The sequence below is a fragment of the Zeugodacus cucurbitae genome, chromosome 4 (assembly GCF_028554725.1).
Source record: "Zeugodacus cucurbitae isolate PBARC_wt_2022May chromosome 4, idZeuCucr1.2, whole genome shotgun sequence".
Classification (NCBI taxonomy): Eukaryota; Metazoa; Arthropoda; class Insecta; order Diptera; family Tephritidae; genus Zeugodacus; species Zeugodacus cucurbitae.
The window spans coordinates 39894470-39912590 of NC_071669.1; the positions used below are offsets into that span (position 1 = coordinate 39894470).

General features: G+C 36.2%; 2 protein-coding genes across 2 annotated transcripts; both read left to right on the forward strand.

Annotated features, from left to right (window-relative positions):
* Positions 1 to 3588: 3588 nt before the first annotated feature.
* Positions 3589 to 5357, forward strand: LOC128921558 (probable serine/threonine-protein kinase DDB_G0282963). Its single transcript, XM_054229527.1, has 2 exons — positions 3589 to 4230; positions 4303 to 5357. Exons 1-2 carry the CDS (start codon positions 4219 to 4221, stop codon positions 4927 to 4929), a joined length of 639 nt encoding a protein of 212 aa, XP_054085502.1. The 5' UTR covers positions 3589 to 4218; the 3' UTR covers positions 4930 to 5357.
* Positions 5358 to 16925: 11568 nt separating this feature from the next.
* LOC105214452 (nematocyst expressed protein 3-like) lies at positions 16926 to 17844 on the forward strand. The gene is made up of 2 exons (XM_011187889.3): positions 16926 to 17084; positions 17156 to 17844. The coding sequence occupies exons 1-2, from the start codon at positions 17073 to 17075 to the stop codon at positions 17735 to 17737; spliced, it is 594 nt and encodes a 197-aa protein (XP_011186191.1). The 5' UTR covers positions 16926 to 17072; the 3' UTR covers positions 17738 to 17844.
* The last annotated feature ends 277 nt before the right edge of the window (positions 17845 to 18121 follow it).

Sequence of the window (18121 nt, forward strand, 5' to 3'; positions counted from 1 at the left end):
CTGGCTAGGTCATGTTGTTCGAATGGACGAAAGTGCCCCAGCTCTGAAAGTGTTCGATGCAGTTCCCTCTGGAAGCCGAGGAAGAGGGAGGCCTCCACTCCGATGGAAATACCAGGTGGAGAAGGACTTGTCTTCACTGGGCGCCAAACTGCCAAAAGGAGAGATGCGTGGTGCGCTGTTGTGGACTCGGCTATAACCGCGTAAGCGGTGTCTACGCCAGTCAAGAAGAAGAAGAATTTGAAGAAGGAGCTGAGTTGGGAGCTGGACTCGTTTTTCTCAAAACGGTGTTTTTTAAACATTCCTCCAACGTATCTCAAAAACAGCTTGACCGAATGACTTGAAATTTGCAGACTGCACTTAACACGTGAACGCATATAATGGAGTATTATCAATAAAAAATCCCTAAAATTTCAATCTTTCATAGGCTAAAAAAAAATGAAAAAAAGACGTTAAATTCGATAAATTTCAAATATCTACCAATAAGACCAATTTTTGGTATATTCATTTGGTTATAGTCAATTTCATGCATTTAAGCTTCAAAACGCTGATAATTTTTTAATGTTTCCGATAAGCCAATCGGCTGGAATCGTGGAGGAAGTGCGCGCCCATTTATTCAAGGCGGGGGTGTTCAGAACGCTGTATGTCATATTCTACACAATATTTTCAGCTTAAAATTTATATTTATAGTGTCGAAATATATGTTAATATATGACAATAAAAAATCTATCTATTTAAAAATTCTAAAAAATCACTAAAAAACAGGTCGTCACATGGTATGATCTCCTAAATATCTACTTGGAGACTTAAGGGAAACTTAAACCTTATGGATATATTATCTTACTGCCACTTCTTCAAAAACTTCCAAACACTTGGTGCTCAATTAAAGAAGGAGTAAAACCATTTACAAATTGGGGCTGGTCAAAACACTGAGTAGAGGACAGGACACAGTAGTTCACAGGTTGCAGGGTATGTCTCTAATAAAATAATTTTCAGTTCTAACCTTATCCAATATATAACATATTTTAGACCAATCTCGAATATTAATTTAACAAGTAAGGAAGGGCTAAGTTCGGGTGTAACCGAACATTTTATACTCTCGCAATTTATTTATTTAACTTATTATTATATAATACACAATTTGACCTACATATTCGTAATATATATTGTATAAAGTCCATTGATAGTTGGAAACCCTAATATTAGTTTAGAAGCACCGAGGTCCTCATGTTCGATATATAGGGCCTTGAAAACCTATGGTCCGATTTCGGCGATTTTTAGAAATGGGCTGCCACACTATAAATACAGTATTTTTGCAAAGTTCTGCACCGATATCTTCACTAGTCCTTACTTTAAATATTGTAAAGTAAACGATTCAGATCATCTTGTATCTGGTATATAGGAAATAGGCGTGGTTGTGAATCGATTTGGCCAATTTTCACAACATATTATTGGAAGGTAAGGAAACTATTACAAACCAAGTTTTATTGAAATCGGTCGAGTAGTTCCTGAGATATGGTTTTTGACCTATAAGTGGGCGACGCCACGCCCATTTTCCATTTTGTAAAAAAATCTGAGTGCAGCTTTCATCTGCCATTTCTTATGTGAAATTTAGTGTTTCTGACGTTTTTCGTTAGTGAGTTAACCCACTTTTAGTAATTTTCAACCTCACCTTTGTATGGGAGGTGGGCGTGGTTATTATCCGATTTCTTTCATTTTTGGACTGTATTTAGAAGTGGCTAAAAAAAACGACTGCAGAAAGTTTGGTTTATATAGCTTCATTGGTTTGGGAGATATATATAAATAACCGATTTGGGGGCGGGACCACGCCTACTTCCCAAAAGAAATTACATCCAAATATGCCCCTTCATAGTGCGATCCTTCATACCAAATTTTATTTCCATAGCTTTATTTATGGCTTAGTTATGACACTTTATGTGTTTTTGGTTTTCGCCATTTTGTGGGCGTGGCTGTGGACCGATATTGCCCATTTTCGAAAGCAACCCTCTCACGGTCCCAAGGAACATGTGTTCCAAGTTTCATTAAAATATCTCAATTTTTACTAAAGTTACAGCTTGCACGGACTGACGGACAGACGGACAGACGGACGGACAGACATCCGGATTTCAACTCCACTCGTCATCCTGATCATTTATATATATATAACCCCATATCTAACTCTTTTATTTCTTGGTGACACAAACAACCGTTATGTGAACAAAACTATGATACTCTGTGCAACAGGTTGCGAGAGTATAACGAGGAACTCTTTCAAAACAGAAATGGGCTCGTAAATATGCTATTATCTGTCGACTGCTTATGAAAAACCCTTTTCTAGTAACCAAAAGATGATCGATGTTATGTCTGAGGACTACTATTACTCTTATCTGACTGAATAATAAGCTCGCCATCGAACTAAAAACTTAAGATATTGAAATATATGTTGCAAATATATACACATTTATGTATAATTTATGGTAATGCTCAAAAGTATAAGTTGTTCATATAAATTCTTTGCATACTCATTTGATACACAAAGCAGTAAGAAGTGTATATAGGTATGTACTGCTAAACATAAAAAACCAGAACAACAAAACACTATGAGCATTTAATAAACTATTTCTATGGAATTTAGTTTACTGCACAAAAACAAGAAATGAATTAATAAAAACTGCCTCTTCACGTCATGCCGAGTTCAACGGCTATCTGCTCATGGCCAAAAACTCAAAGACGACCATCTAACTTATCACGTGGTGCGCAAAACAACCGACAATTTCGCAAAGTGGGAAAACAGCGAGGGCATTAAGCCCACAATTAAAACGACACAGCAAAACTAGTTCAGTTTACACGAAAAACAATTCACGGATGAGCCTAATCATTAAAAACGAGACAGCACAATATTAACGGCACGGCTGCCAAAAATGAAAGCCAGCCATCAAAATAATAATTTGTGCTTTGCATAGGAAATCCGAAATTAAGTCAAATTTTTCCTAGTTGCGCCATTGCAGCTGTCGAGGCTCGCTTGACTGGCATGGGCGCATCACGAGCGCTCAGAAACGGTCACAATCCGCAACGCAAAAGCAGCGGCAAAAAATCCAAATGAAAAGACAAAAACAATTTCAATGCAAAAATAAGCTAATAAGCACAGTAAACGTAGGTGCATGCAAAACAAATGCAAAAGCAACAAAAAACAAAAGCAAACATTGTAAATATTAAAGCCACCGCCGCTGATGGCTGATGAGCGGCCGCACGACAGATGAACGGCGATTGACAGTGTCAGCTGAGACACTGCGACCAGAGCTAGACGCTAGCCAGCCACAACAATGACCTGAGCGCAGCAAAAGATCTGTTGACGATCGACCGACAGCGGGCAACAGACAACAGGTGAGCGTTGAGCACAGCAACAACAAGCAGTTGCTCAGTTTGTGGTAGCTGACAAACATGTTGGTGGCGAAAAATGAAGCAAATGAAAATGTCAAAAGATGAAAAAAACCAAAAAAAAAGCAAAAACAAAAAAGAAATATAAATTAAATTCGAAAAATCCGACGCACTGTGAACGAAAACACAGAAATGGCTATAAATTCAAGCGAGCGAACGGGCAAGCGGGCAGAAAACGGTGTATTAAACGAAATGAAATGAACGAAATGAAGACAAAGCGTTGAATTCCTATAAAAAGCATCTTTAGCTTGCGAACAAAGTTTAATCAGTTAAAAAAGCTCGACAAGTTGACAACGGGCTGCCGCCTTAGACGATTAGACGATTGTGCGATTGCGTTGAAAACAAAAACAAAAACAAAAAAACAGCGATAAGATAAATGAAACGAAAAACGAGCTTGAAAACATAAATATACGGTCAATAACGGACACTCGAGTTGGCCTTTGAACGCGCGGCAAAACGAAACGGTGTGTCAATAAAGGAGTAGCCAGACATTTGCTTGCCAGTGTGTGCGTGTGTGTTTACTGTGGTGACATAGTGGTTGCATAGTGCAAACAAAAGACTCTAGCAACGAACTTGCAGTGCGAAAAAATAAAATTTTGAAAAATTATTGCAAGCAATAGAAATTGCAACAAAACTGTTAGTGTGTGTGTGTTAATTGCATTGCAAAGCTTTGCGAACTTAAAAAAAAAAACAAAATTAGAAAAGTGTTGAGATTTCTCAGTAGCGCTCACCCACATTGAAGGATTACTTTGTGAAACAACCAGCGAGAGAGAATACCGCAAAATGTGGCACTATGTGAGCAAACAAAAGCAAAACTAAAATATTTAACTGTGTTCAATTGTCAATAATCAACACTACCTTTTCCAGACCCCTGCAATCTGCCTGTGCGCCGCACTCGCCGTCATGCATGTTGCGCGCGCCGCCCAACTGCCCGGCTACGTGCCACCGCAATACTACCATTACCCAGCGCCGCGCAACCAGCTCGCCATACCCGCTGCAGCGCCCCAACAACAACAATACTCATACCAACAGCAATACGCAAGGTATGCGCAAACACAGCAGCGCTATGTGCAACCGCAACAACAGCAGCAACAACAATACTACCAACAGGCACAACCATCCGCCAAAGTGGCGCAACAATTCTCCTCGCCTGCGCTGGAGAATGCCGCCTTCACATCTGCGCTGACCAGTCAGGGTTACACATTCGGCGGTAACGGTCACGCGTCAGCCTCAGTGTCAGCGGGACGCGCGCTGCCCTCAGCGCTGTCGCTGCCTCCATCCATCGCAGAGACGCTCGAGTCCACCAATGATATTGCGTCCGAAGGCGCCATCGACTCCTCGGACGCTTCCGTAAATCTGCAGTTACCGCTGCCCGTTAACATAGCGCCAATCAAGGTGCAGCCGCTGCCACTGCAGGCGGGCGCTTCCTTCAGCGAGTTGGCCAACGCGGTTACTTCGTACGGTACCGTTTATCCGCAGCGAAAGCGCCGATGAAGCATTTAGCTGTTTTGATGTGCTGCGTTATGTGGCGCTGGTGCGAAAGAGGCTGTTTGCTTTTCGGCTAATGTCATGTAAACAACAACAACAACAGCAACGAATGCAAAGGAATTTGTGTTTGTTTATTGAAGTGTGATTTAGCTGAAGACCCAGGCGCTGCTCATCATCAATCACCAGTCATAGTTTACGATCCACGGCGTGCAAAGGTGTTTTGCTCGGTCGTTAAATATAAGTAACTGTTAAATTTATTTCTAGCACGATTTGCCAACACATACAACAACACATTCAGTAGAACGAAGTGACGACGCAGCCGAAATTGTGCTCTTTAGGCATTTTTATTTGCGAACAAAAATTTTGGTTGTCATGAAAATTTGTTTATTTTCTAATTAAATGTTTTATACTTTAAATTTATAATTTAAAATTTTTAGAAAAAACATTTTGTTTTAAATCTTTTTACTATTTAATTTTTATGTTATTTTATTTTATTTTTTTAATGTTTTTTGGTCTTTATTGTTTCCTCATTTGCATTTTTATTATTTGTTTTTTGAATTTACATTTTTTATTAAATTCATATTTATTTTTATAATTTTGTATTGCTTTATTTTTTTTATTTCTATATATTTTATAATTTTCATCTATGCGTTATTTTTTATTTTTTTTTTGTTATTACATTAATATATTTTATATTTATTATTTTTTTATTAAAATTATAATAATTTTTTGTATTTTTATATCGCTTTATTTTATTTTTATAATTTCTTAATTTTTTTTTCTTTTTTTAATTTTACTTTCTTAATTAAATTTTTTTACTGTTTTTGAACTTTTATTTTTTTAATTTCCCTTTCTTTGGACTATTTTTTTAATAACTGTTCTTGAAAATAATTTTAGCTACTCATAACTGTTTTGTGTCACTCTCCTTTCGTGTGAATGTAGCTTTACAAGTGGTTGATTAAAAATACTTGCCATATTATTTACATATCAACAAATACAAAACGTAAAATACAAAAAACACAAAAACAATAAAAAAAACTTAATAGCGTGTGACTTTTTCTCGAAGATTTGCAAATTAGCATCATTAAAATTTTAATCCGTTCACTGCATTACAAATTTTTGTGTGTCCGATCAAAGCCGCTTGGTATCTTCTGCCGCATGCTGGCTGGCTTTGGAGGCCGCCTAAGAGATACACACATACTCACATACATGAGTAGTTATGAATAATGTGCGGACTTTTGTTTTTCAAATGGAAACTCGTTCACTGTTAGTCGTTTCAGTTTATTAATTACAAAAACAAGCAACAAAAACTTCCACTCTGCACAGCCAAGCAACCGATTTGAAGGCTTTATTTATATTTAGCTTAATAGTTGAACACTTTGTTGTTATCATTCTCATTGACATATTTATAGCGCTGTCATTGTTTGCGGCTTGCTGCCAACATGAATTGAACCAAGTAATGGGGAATTTGCAAAAATAATTCAATTAACATTTTTTAGGTTATGGTTACTAGTGAATAGCACTGTTCACGGTTCACTGTTTTGTCGTCACAATGGTTTGTTAGACATTCATTAATCTTCACTCTTTGCATTCTGTTCGGCCACTGTGATTGTTGCTCGCTTCAGCGTCACATGACTTCTGTTTTTATTTTTTGCTTGTTTGTTTTTGTTGTTTTCGCGATGAACCCTTTCACTTTTTAGCAGTCGTCGCTTTTACTAAATTTCAAGTTTTCGTCATTCAATTCGACTCAGGTTGGTGGCGTCCGAAATCGAGTTTTACTGCTACCTCTATAAGAAATAGATAAATGGCTAAATTATGTATGCGTTCAATATGAAATGAGAATTTATTCGCAGATCAAGAATCCCATAACTTGTTCAAGTATTATGCTATTGTTCTTATCGCTTTAATATTTGTGGAATTTTTATTTTGCAGCATTTTTAAACATTTTCTTTGAGTTTTTATTTAAGTTTTCATCTAAAGATGCAAATAATTCGGTGCACATGTCACTATGAGTTAATTTTATGAAAATCCAGTTAAGCGACGTTACCGAAGCAAACGAAGGTGAATTTTGCTGCATTTAAAATTTTTGAAAAAATAATACCATTTTCAGAGTTTAATAAGTTTTTGAAGGCACTACCTAGCGCAATCGAAAAAAGTGCTCATGGAAACCCAACATAGAGTAGAGTGCAAAGAAGGCATAGCTGGAAGGTGCATGACAGCGAAAACTGCTATCAGACGGATACGGATCCGGCTGTGTAGGTGAGTGCGTGCTGGGCACTCAAGAAACCTCGGACTCTTTGACTTCATTCCGAGGTTATTGGATCATCTTCATGCCGCTGATCCTAGCTCTGGCAACAACTTCTCTACTTTTATTCCTTCAGAACTTCTTCACGGATGGATCGAAGTTGGCGGGTAAGGTAGACGGGGGTGTTTACTGTCGAGAACTTCGCATCAACCTTAGTTTCAGGCTACCCGACTATTGCAGCGGAAGTCCGTTTCTCAAGCGGAAATGGCTGCTATTAAGGCAGCGGCGGATATATTGCTTCGAAGCTCAGCACCCTTCATAGAGATGACGATCCACTCTGATAGTAGACCGGCGATACTATCCTTGAGTTCGCTGATTATGCGCTCAAGTTTGGTTAAAGAATGCTATCTTCACTATCAGTGGGATCGTTATACTTTTCGATTAGATTGATCTAAGTTTCTGGCCACAGCAGAATCGAGGGAAATTGTAAGGTTGATGGCTTTGCACGGTCAGGTACGTCAGTCTGCTGGCTTCATAAACGACTCTGTTTTATAGTCTACGTGTGTTTCCGTATGGGGTACAGCCTTATAACCGACCTATCTAGCCTGAATTTGTTATACAGCTCAATTCGTTATACTCACATGGCTACATCCTTCACTAATTTTGATTTTTAAGTGCTCAATAACATGAAATAATAATATTGTTTGCTAATCTTAATACTTCTCCATGGACGTATCCAAGGGGTTTTGGTCTAGAAGATTTTTATTTACTCGGAAATACTTTATTTGATTTCATTATCATTATATCTATATAAACACTTGTTTCCCAATTCAAGTGAATACTGAAGAGGCAAGTTAAATTAAACATATTTTAATAAAACTTATGAATGTGCCTTTTTTGAATTATTCGATGCTAATAATGGTAATACAGTTTGATAACGCCAGTGGGTAAATAAGATTCTCCTTTCAAGGCTATCATAAGATCTGATGGTTTTAACTTCGCTAATAGATTGAGTTCATCATCCTTATTACAGCGCGTTGTCCCTCCAAAGCTCAAATAAATTATTATATAAAATTATCGCAATATGTCAGTATTGTAACCTCTACAGAGATGAAATGATAGTAAATGACAATTCTAAATAGAAGAGTAAATAATTGTTTAAAGGTTCTATTTGTCGGCGACCAAACCCTTGCTGAACTGTGATTCGTGAATGCTATGATACACTTAGGTCTTATCAAAATCTAATATCAAATTTTAGAACATCTTATTGCGTTTAGTTGATTGTATGTGACAAATATGTGACTCTCGACTGGCAATTGATAATCGACTACTGAGCGACTGTCGCTCAACCATCGACTGTGAATGATTTTCAATCGCTCATTTGTCGACAAACATTTTTCTGTCTGTAGAAATGATTGAATTTTGTCGATTAAGTCACATAATAGACACCAGTCGACACTCGCAATAGGGGAGATTGTCTCGAGAAACTCAGTTTTTTGGATATAAATCGTGTGCATCTGGATCCATACTGCCGGTGTGAACGCCGAATAGACGTCCCGACGTCACGGTCCCGATCTCTGTATCGCTAATGACATAGACCTCTATAGTTCATTTTTTTTTTGTTAAACTAAAGCCTTTGCATAACAAAATTCGCTGTAATTCGAAATACTTATAACAATTTCACATGCACTTGATTTGCAAATTCAATAAATTTATTTCGAAGGTGAATCGATAATATCAAAGTACCTACATATTTATATATTGTATGTAAGTCGACTGTCAGCTTATGTTGTTAATAGATAAATTTTGTTTACACGCTGATCTGCTTACTCTTAATACCCTAACGCTTTGACATATCTTTTATTTATATTTGATTTCTTTATTCATTTAAAAGCGTCTCGTGGTGCTTAGGTGTTGCTGACCTTACTCAAATGTTGTGGGCTACGCTTGCGATAATCATTCCAGTAAATGCGTGTAAGCGGAAGTTAAATATAATCTATAAATAATATATGCATCATTTGCATTAACATAAATAAAAATCTAGCGATAAATATCAAGGAAGCAAAAGTCAAACTATTCAAGTTCTTAAATTTATTCAAAAACACGAAATTTATTGCGTTATAAATGCTTAATAAATTCTATGCATTTACATAATTTGCCACATCTGTGGTTTATAGGCTTTATATTTCAATATTAATATATATTTCAATAGGTTTAAAGATAATAGCCGAAGCTGTCATATACTAGATAAGAAAATATTAATATTCAGCGATAAGGAAGAAATTGACACCGTTCATTTTATGTTAACAATGCTGTCAAATAAATTCTGAAGATGTGCCAACATTTTTGTAAAGAACACAATGTTCTTTAATCCATTAAGGGAGTTAATACGAATCGGAGGGGATTGAAGGAGGATGGATGACAATTGTTTGGCGGAAAAGAGGAAATAAGAGTGGTTTGGTTGGAATAATATAGCTTTCAACTGTAACTGCTTAAATACTGGTCACGATTAAATGGGAAATACGGACTAGATAACACATCGACGTTATTTAATGTGCCAACGGCTATGGCAATATAATGTAGGACAATAAGAGGTAATATGTATATTTTTGGTTTTGCTTTAGGCGTGGTCATCTGTCATAACAGAGAGCAACACACCAGAACGTTTTTTGGTAAATTTTAAAGTAATCTTGCAACTTTTGGATAGTTCTATCTTGTTTTTATTGCAAACTACCGTTGGTTAAAAAAAATTGTTAGCTTTGTACTTTATCAGATGGAATTAACTCATTAAAAAATCGCCAAGAACACTAGATTATACACAAAATATGGTACGGAAAGGCTACACTCAGGTTGCTATAAAAATGGACTATGAACGAGGCACATTACTTCCTTAACATCCTAACATTATATTTTGAAAATGTTGAAATTAGTTCATAACCACGTTATCGGACTATAACTTTTGAAGGCCCCAGATACCGAACATAAGGATCACAGTATTTCTGGCAAATCGAAAATGTCGATAAATCTCTTTTCCTTCTAAAAATGTGGGTCAAAACTTCCCTTAATTCCCTTAGTTTCATATAACTAATATTAGGTTATTCAATCATCCTGTGAGCTTTATCGGTTAATATGTCAGATTTCATAGCAAAATTAAATCAACGTGTAGTCTTAGATACAATTTGCTTGGAGAGTGAAATTGGTCCAGGAATTACCCCAGCCTTTACATACTATAAATAATGACTATAGGGGATTTTATGCCGAATACATTGTGAGAGTATAAGATGTTCGCTTACACCCGAACTTACTTGTTTTCTCTAAATTTTTAATGCGGATAGACATTTTCCGAGTTTGCGCTTTCGATATAACAAAAAAAGCAAACATTAAAGATGTGAATGCTGATTGCATGATCTTTGTAATTCCATACTAATAGATTTCCGACTAATTCCAGTTTTATCGAATCAAGATATGAATTACATGAACTATAGAATTACTTCCCATTAATGCAAATACATTAATATACATGATATATACAATTCCCTGTTATCGTTGGACCCTAATATGTTTAAGGAAAAACAAATAATTTCTTAAAAATTTCCTAAAAATATGCGCAATAAACCTTGACGCATAGTGCAAATATTGTCAAAAATTATCAAATTTAAATTATGTTCGGTTTTGACAAATGACCCACACATATTTGAAAAATGATCTAACTGGAAATACTATATGATTTGATTTTATGTGTTTTTTTTTCGGAACCTACATGTATACAAATATCTTTAGCAAATTATTGTTTTTATCTTTATTGCATATACAAATTTCAAAACCCGTAAAAAACACATCACCTAAGAGTTAATGGATGAAGACGTAAAAACCAACCACATGACCCAACACAGCAAAGCAACAAAAATGTTAATAGGAATATAAAATAAAGTGATTTTTAAGAAACTCGCGCAGTCAATGAACTTTGGGAATGACTGCGTAAATTTAGAAAACAGAGTTGTCCTATGGAATCAGCACGTGAGAGAGATATTATACAGAAACATTAAAGACCTGAAATTACATGAATATTTAATAGGGATTTATATATGATTTATATGTTCTAAAATTCGTTTGCTATCTTTCATCCACTCCATTTGCGCTAATTTGTGTGCTTTCACCACTCATTTACTGTGAAAGCAAGAACTTAATTATTTATTCTTGTTTATAAACTCAGAGGCGGAGACGAGGAGGAATTCTATGCACATAGAAAAATTATATTTTTAATAATAAAAAATTAACAATATTACCGCCGGAGGCTTTCAATTTCATTCGATAAAATTAGCATTCACAATAAGTTCTCAAACAGCTGTTCGAGAATTAAGCACACATGTTTATTGCGATATTTTAGCATAATCCAGTAGTTTACGCAGCACAATAAACATAACAGTGATTTTATCCCATATAAGAAGCTTGCTGATCCGCCACTGCCTTCGTAACCCTAACATTTCTTATATATGTATGGGCTCTAGTGTATAAAAAATGACGTAGACGGTCGTACAAGGCACATCTGTATGCATCAGTTTTATCGATCTGGGCTTGAGAAATACTAGAAATACAAGAATGCTGATCAAACGCACTGATAGCTTTCGGTTTGTGAGTAACATTTTCTTCTATTGCTCATCTCGATTTTGAGGCAATTAAAAAGAGGAGAATAAAAGAAACCAGAACAAGTCATAAATTCACTGCAACAATTTTGCATATTTAAGAAGCAAAGCGGATTTGAATGGGCGGTTTATAGAAAGCCATTGGAGAGATTTTTATAGCTAAATAACTAAATATTAATACATACACAACAAATATTAATTAGAAATTTTATGGAGATAAATCAGAACTGTTGAAAGTATACAAATACTATAAATGGCAAAATTAGAAAAATTGTAATTCTTTTAAGTTTTCTAAGAATGGCATTTTGGACATGTTAGAACTGAGAAAACACAATGGAATTTTAAAGTTGGAAGTTGCTTTAGTGGTGACAGGTAAAACTTCGAGGTTGGCCCATAGAAAGAGACGTATCAGATGCATAAATTTGAAAGGAGACTTTTTGAACATGAGATAGTTGGGACGATGATTGTTGTATGGGTTTTGATCAAGACAAATCAATACACCATTTGTAAGTGGTTCACTGGTACTTCCGTATTTCTCAAATTTGTGAATTCCTTTTATTTTTTGTTGCAGCGGTTACCCAAACCTTCCTGAACCGGTAAGCCTAAATTTATTGTCATCGAAGTCATCTAACAGGAGGCTCAGGAAACGAGCTCTTTCGACAAGGTCGGACCAAAGATAAATTGGTGTTAGATGAGAGGGGCTTAGGGAGCATACAAAGAGGTGGTAAGTGTCTAGCGGGGCTTTTTGCATTTGGATATGTAGGATTTTAACCTGCTAGGAGTTGAAGCTGCACAGGGGTCACTCTAGTTTCGTGAGGCAACTCGCACGCTGAAATAGATGTGGTTTTAGGTGCTCGACCAGAGACTTCAAGAGGCAACCTGTGGCTGTCCTGAGACCAGTATTTTGACAAGTCTGAAGTTTCCTCAGCTGCGTCCTACTGCACTCAGTTGACTATATAGATGTTTCTTTGTCTTTACTCCATGTGCTGCCGGCTAGCGACTTGAGAATTTTGTTACGGCTCTGTACCTTGATTACAATCGCGTCTAGACTGCACTTCTTCATCCAGTTGGTGAATATAGTCGCTGTATATTGGTAGGGCAGAGTGTTAAACCCTTGCAGTGAAGAAGCGAGAAAGGTCGAGGAGGTAGGCATTCACTTTCGAACACATGCCATCATTTATTTTAAGTGAACTTATCTTGCCCTCGGGCCTTAAGAAAATATTCATTGGAAGAAAGTTAGCGACAATGAAGAAGCAATGGCTGAGATTGAGTACATATTCAAGCAAATTATAGGTATTGTATCACTCAAAACTCGCTTTAGCAATTATAATTAATAATTAAATATAATTTAGATAAATAAATGCGCCGATATTTTATGAAGAGGAGTTCGTTGTGTTCCTTAATAGTGATTATGAGGGTCTCGTACAACAATTTATGTCCAAGTTTTATCAAGAACAATCCTGTCACTCTGCGAAAATATGTGTTTTGGAGGAATTTGGCTATAGATTCTGGATAGATAGTGACATCAAACAGTTTTAGCAAATGACGACGCAGCGCATGATTGGTGTGCGCATCGCTCATACGCCCCACCAACCTTGAACAACCATATTTGGCCTATTGTCAACAATAAACAATGAGATAATTCCTAAAATATATTTGCGAATAACTGTTAATTTTAGTATATTTGTTGTGAATTACGAATATGTAGGATCGATACCAAACCAATAAAAATCTCAATAAAATACAAAAGAAAGGGGAGAGCTACTACGATTGGCATCTTAAATTAGATGTCTACATATTGTAGAAAATATTTCATCCTACTCCATTAGTGAAATGACCTTTTAAGCAATTCTCATGCAGCCAAATAGGCAATGTTAGAATTAAGTGAGGAGTAAGCAAACGAAATTTCTCTTACTCGTGATGCAGTCATAATATGTTTTTTCAATCGTTCAGGTTTGCTAGAGAAATTAAAAAAAAAATGTTTTTGTATTCTACATATTTTGAAAGCTGTGAAAAAGCGGTTCTGTGGTATTTATATTATAAGCGAGTGAAACAACAATAGGTATGAATGACATAAACAATTTAGAAATGCGCTTAATTGACTAAATCCGAATTTCTTTAAAACAATTGGCGACAGAGTGTCAATTCAATTAGCAAAATCGCCTGCGATATTATAAATATATTTTTCTATATTTGGATGAACACTTATTTATTTATATTTGTCAGTGGCGTTTCTCACTTTCGATTTTACTTTTAATAATAATAACATTTAAAGCAGAATTGTTTAATATTTAAAGATCATTAAGAGAAATACTTAAGTTTCACCTTCACCTTCGCTGAAAAATATTTATTTATGCTTAAATTAATATATTAATTATGCATCGGCTGCGATACGCGTGGTCATGCGCTTCTTAAAGCACACATACACACTTTTACCAATATACACTTTATTTCACGTATTTTCAGCTGTCGAAGTACTGAATTGTCAAGAACAGGCCGTCGCCTAACTTGTCCGGCGCTTGAATGCTCGAACGTCGCAAAGTGGATTGGTCAGTTCTGTGCGTAATTGATGAGCGCATCTGATTAGCATTTAGAGCAACAACTATCCACAAATAATAGCAAAGACAACTGTGCTGCTATTGATAAACACAAACACTTCACTGTGTTACCAGCAGTTGTGGTATCATCACCTTTTAAACGCTGAATTAAAAAATGTTTTTTGACCAAATCTTTAAACATTTTTGTACACTGTAGGCGTTTGTTATTATTATTGTTTTATAGTTTTAAGGCACAGCACGCTTAAAAAGCAATATACTGTGGCATTTCAGTTACGACTGGAAAGTGATTGTATTAGGGGTGCTCTTAAATATGTGTGTGCGTACCGGAACCAAAAATTGGAATATGATTATTAATTTAATGGTAAATTGATTTAAATGATTTATTAATTAAATTTTAATACATCAGACTGGAAATTTATAAAGGTATGTTATCTCAGCTATTCATAATATATTGGCCATTTTCGAAATCAGAGCTCAATTATCTGTTTTTGTACAGGAGTACCCATTATTTGTATAAAGTTTCTGTTTTACTATATCTGATAATTTTTATGAATGTCAGCCAGTAATTATTTGCTACTGAGGTGTTTCTTCCAGCACTTCGAAACATGGAACTCCACAGTTTACTCATTATGAATATGTAAAACTACATTATCTATTGAATTTATCAAGATATCCATTCAAATGTACTGGCTACTTATTTCAATATAGCATTGTTGGCCAAGCAAATTCGAAATTCGATGTAAAGGGTAAATCACTATGAATGAAAATATCAAACGAAAATGGGCCCAGTTGTTCAAAGCGTTAATGAAAATATACCAATAAGTCTCCTATCGTGTCTTTCTAAAATGTGTGGAGAAGTGTTGATATTCCGTTCTTTATAAAAATAATACAGTTGAACTTCCATAATTCGCAGTTCTCTATAGCACGAACACTTGAACTGGTAATAGAGGTCAAATTTCATAAAAATGTCCTTCCATAAATCGAACTTTTTGACCAAAATTTAAAATTTTACAATCGAGACAGAATTTTAAAGAGTCTATAAATCGTATGAAGGCGAATAAAAATTTGATATTAGACTTATGTATTGCATAAATCAGATATGGGATACAGATAGCAAGAGCCAAACAATAGCAAACTGCTTCCGAAAGGCTGGATTTGGTCAACATTCCGCTTGGGATGACGAAGATAGCATACCTTTAATTTAAATTTTTGCAAAACATTGACAATGATCAAAGATTATTGTAAACTGTGTAAACTACTAATATCACTTCAAATGTTACTGTTACAAATTAAATCGAGGTGGACTGAGATTTGGTCAGTCAGATTTATAACAGATGATGGCATTGTGGAATCGAGAATTTCAAACCCTACGTATATAACTTCTGGCGCCATGGTAACCGATGAGGATTCTAAAGAGGGAGTTATTCAGTCGCCATCTAAAAATGATGTAACACGTTAATTTGCAGTTTTAAATTCCTATTTAAATACGAAAATTAATACAACTGGCGATCACTACAAATCATATGCAGATTAGAATCTCTTTTCACTGAACCACAGAAGCAAAAAATATAGTCTGTTTAGCCAAAAGTTACAGAAAACATATTTAACTTATGTAACTACATAAGCAAATAACTTTGTGTGAAGCAAATAAATAAAACTGGGTATAAATCTATGTATATTTCACAGCTTTTTGAAAATTTTTATGTTTTAATGAAAACTGCTATAAATGGAAGTCTCTCTTACTCGAAGTTTTTTGTGGATTATGGTGATTCGAGTTAGGGTAGTTGAAAAGCACGGCTCATTAGAGCAAAAAAATATTCTTACTAAAAGCCATCAAAGCTTCAATATTATTAAGGTTGATTTAAACTTGGGTCGAAGAAAGGCTGGCCCAACATAGCGTTTAAGATTATCGTACATTTCTTAAAGCGGCTATTATCTAATCAAGTCAATTTGCTGGTTCACCGCAAGTACTTACGTAGATGCCTATCGAAATGGATAACCTTATTTGATAGAAGGAACTTTATGAAGATTATGTAGATTAAGGCATGCCTAAATAACGAAATGTAAATGTAAATATACCGAAATCAAACCAAGACGTGCTCTTTTTCTACTGATTTTCGCTTTTAACGCAATCGATAGTTTACTTCCACTAGTCGGAACAAAATGCCAAGATATAATTGCAACGAAGAGATACTTATCTAATTAAACATATATAAAAAGAAATAAGTTTGCACTATCCAAAAATACAGTGACTCAAGGGTAAATGCAATGGTACAACGATTGTGAAAAGCGCCTACAAATGCAATACAAATCACGAAAAGACATTTTATGAGCACTTCAGTAAACCATTTCACGTTTACTGCCAGTTGCTTATCGATTACATTTTAACTTTTTTATAAATTTTTTTCAGCAATCGCAGCGGGCCGACTCCTGACAACCAGCGGTACTTGATATGCAAACGCTGTAAGTTCGGCTACGCAAATTAGGCGAGGTCTTTCGAAGCGTGCATTACTTTTATTTATTTTAAATATCTATTGAATATATATAAAATCGTATAAATGACTAATTTACAACACTTTACGTTTCACTCGACGATTTACCTATTTCTTTTTGAGTATAAAAGGTAGGGGAGCTTGCCAAGGGAATCATACAACCTCAACACTTCCAATTGTCAAGTACAAGCAAACCCTAAACAAAAGCAAAATGTTCAAATTTGTAAGTTGTGCAGAAATTTTATTAAAATTCATTGCTTCTCAACATTCACAATCTTTATTGCATACTTTCAGGTGACTTTCGTTCTTGCCGCTCTCGTTGCCTGCGCATCGGCGAAACCCGGTATTGTGGCACCATTAACCGCAGCTCCTCTGGCCTACGCAAACGCACCACTGTATGCCGCTGGCGGCAGCAGTCAAATCGATGTCCGCAACAACTATGATGGCACACTCTCCTCCTACACAACAACACCTTTCCAATACTCCGGCCCCTTCGCTAGCCGTTACGTCTCGGGTGTGCCAGCTGCCTACGCTGCTCCTGCTCCAGTTCTGGCTAAATACGCTGCCCCAGCCGTCTTAGCCGCCCGTGCCCCTCTTGCTGCTTTGCCCGCACCTTTGGCTGCTGCTCCAGCTCCTCTTGCTGCTCTGCCCGCACCTTTGGCTGCTGCCACTGCTCCTCTGGCAGCTCTGCCCGCACCTTTGGCTGCTGCCCCAGCTCCTCTGGCTGCTTTGCCCGCACCTCTGGCTGCTGCTCCAGCTCCTCTGGCTGCTCTGCCCGCTCCCTTCGCCGCTGCGCCCGCACATTTGGCTGCCGCACCATTCGCCGCTCCCTTCCCCGCTGCTTATGCCGCTGCCCCAGCTCACTATGCGTGGTAGAGGATGTCGAGAATATGTAGCAAGTAATGAAAAAATGGCATTTTGCTTGCAAGTTGCTGAAGCTTGAACTGATTAATTTTTTAAAATAAAAATAATTTAGAAACAAATGCTATGTGTTTAACTTCAATATATGAAATAGAATTGTTTCATCATCTTCAGTATTGAAGGTTGAGAAAATGATCCGGATAACATTTTCCGAATTTTGAATCTATTAATCCCGCGTTCTACATTACTTTTAGAGGCTTTTGATGCTACTATGGATGTCAAGATTAAGAGCTTAAAGTAAAAATACTTTAAAAAAATTAAAGGTCGCTGTAATTTGTGTTTAATATGTATCTTAGAACCTAGGTGTAGGAAATTTTACCCCATATTTTACAGGTATTG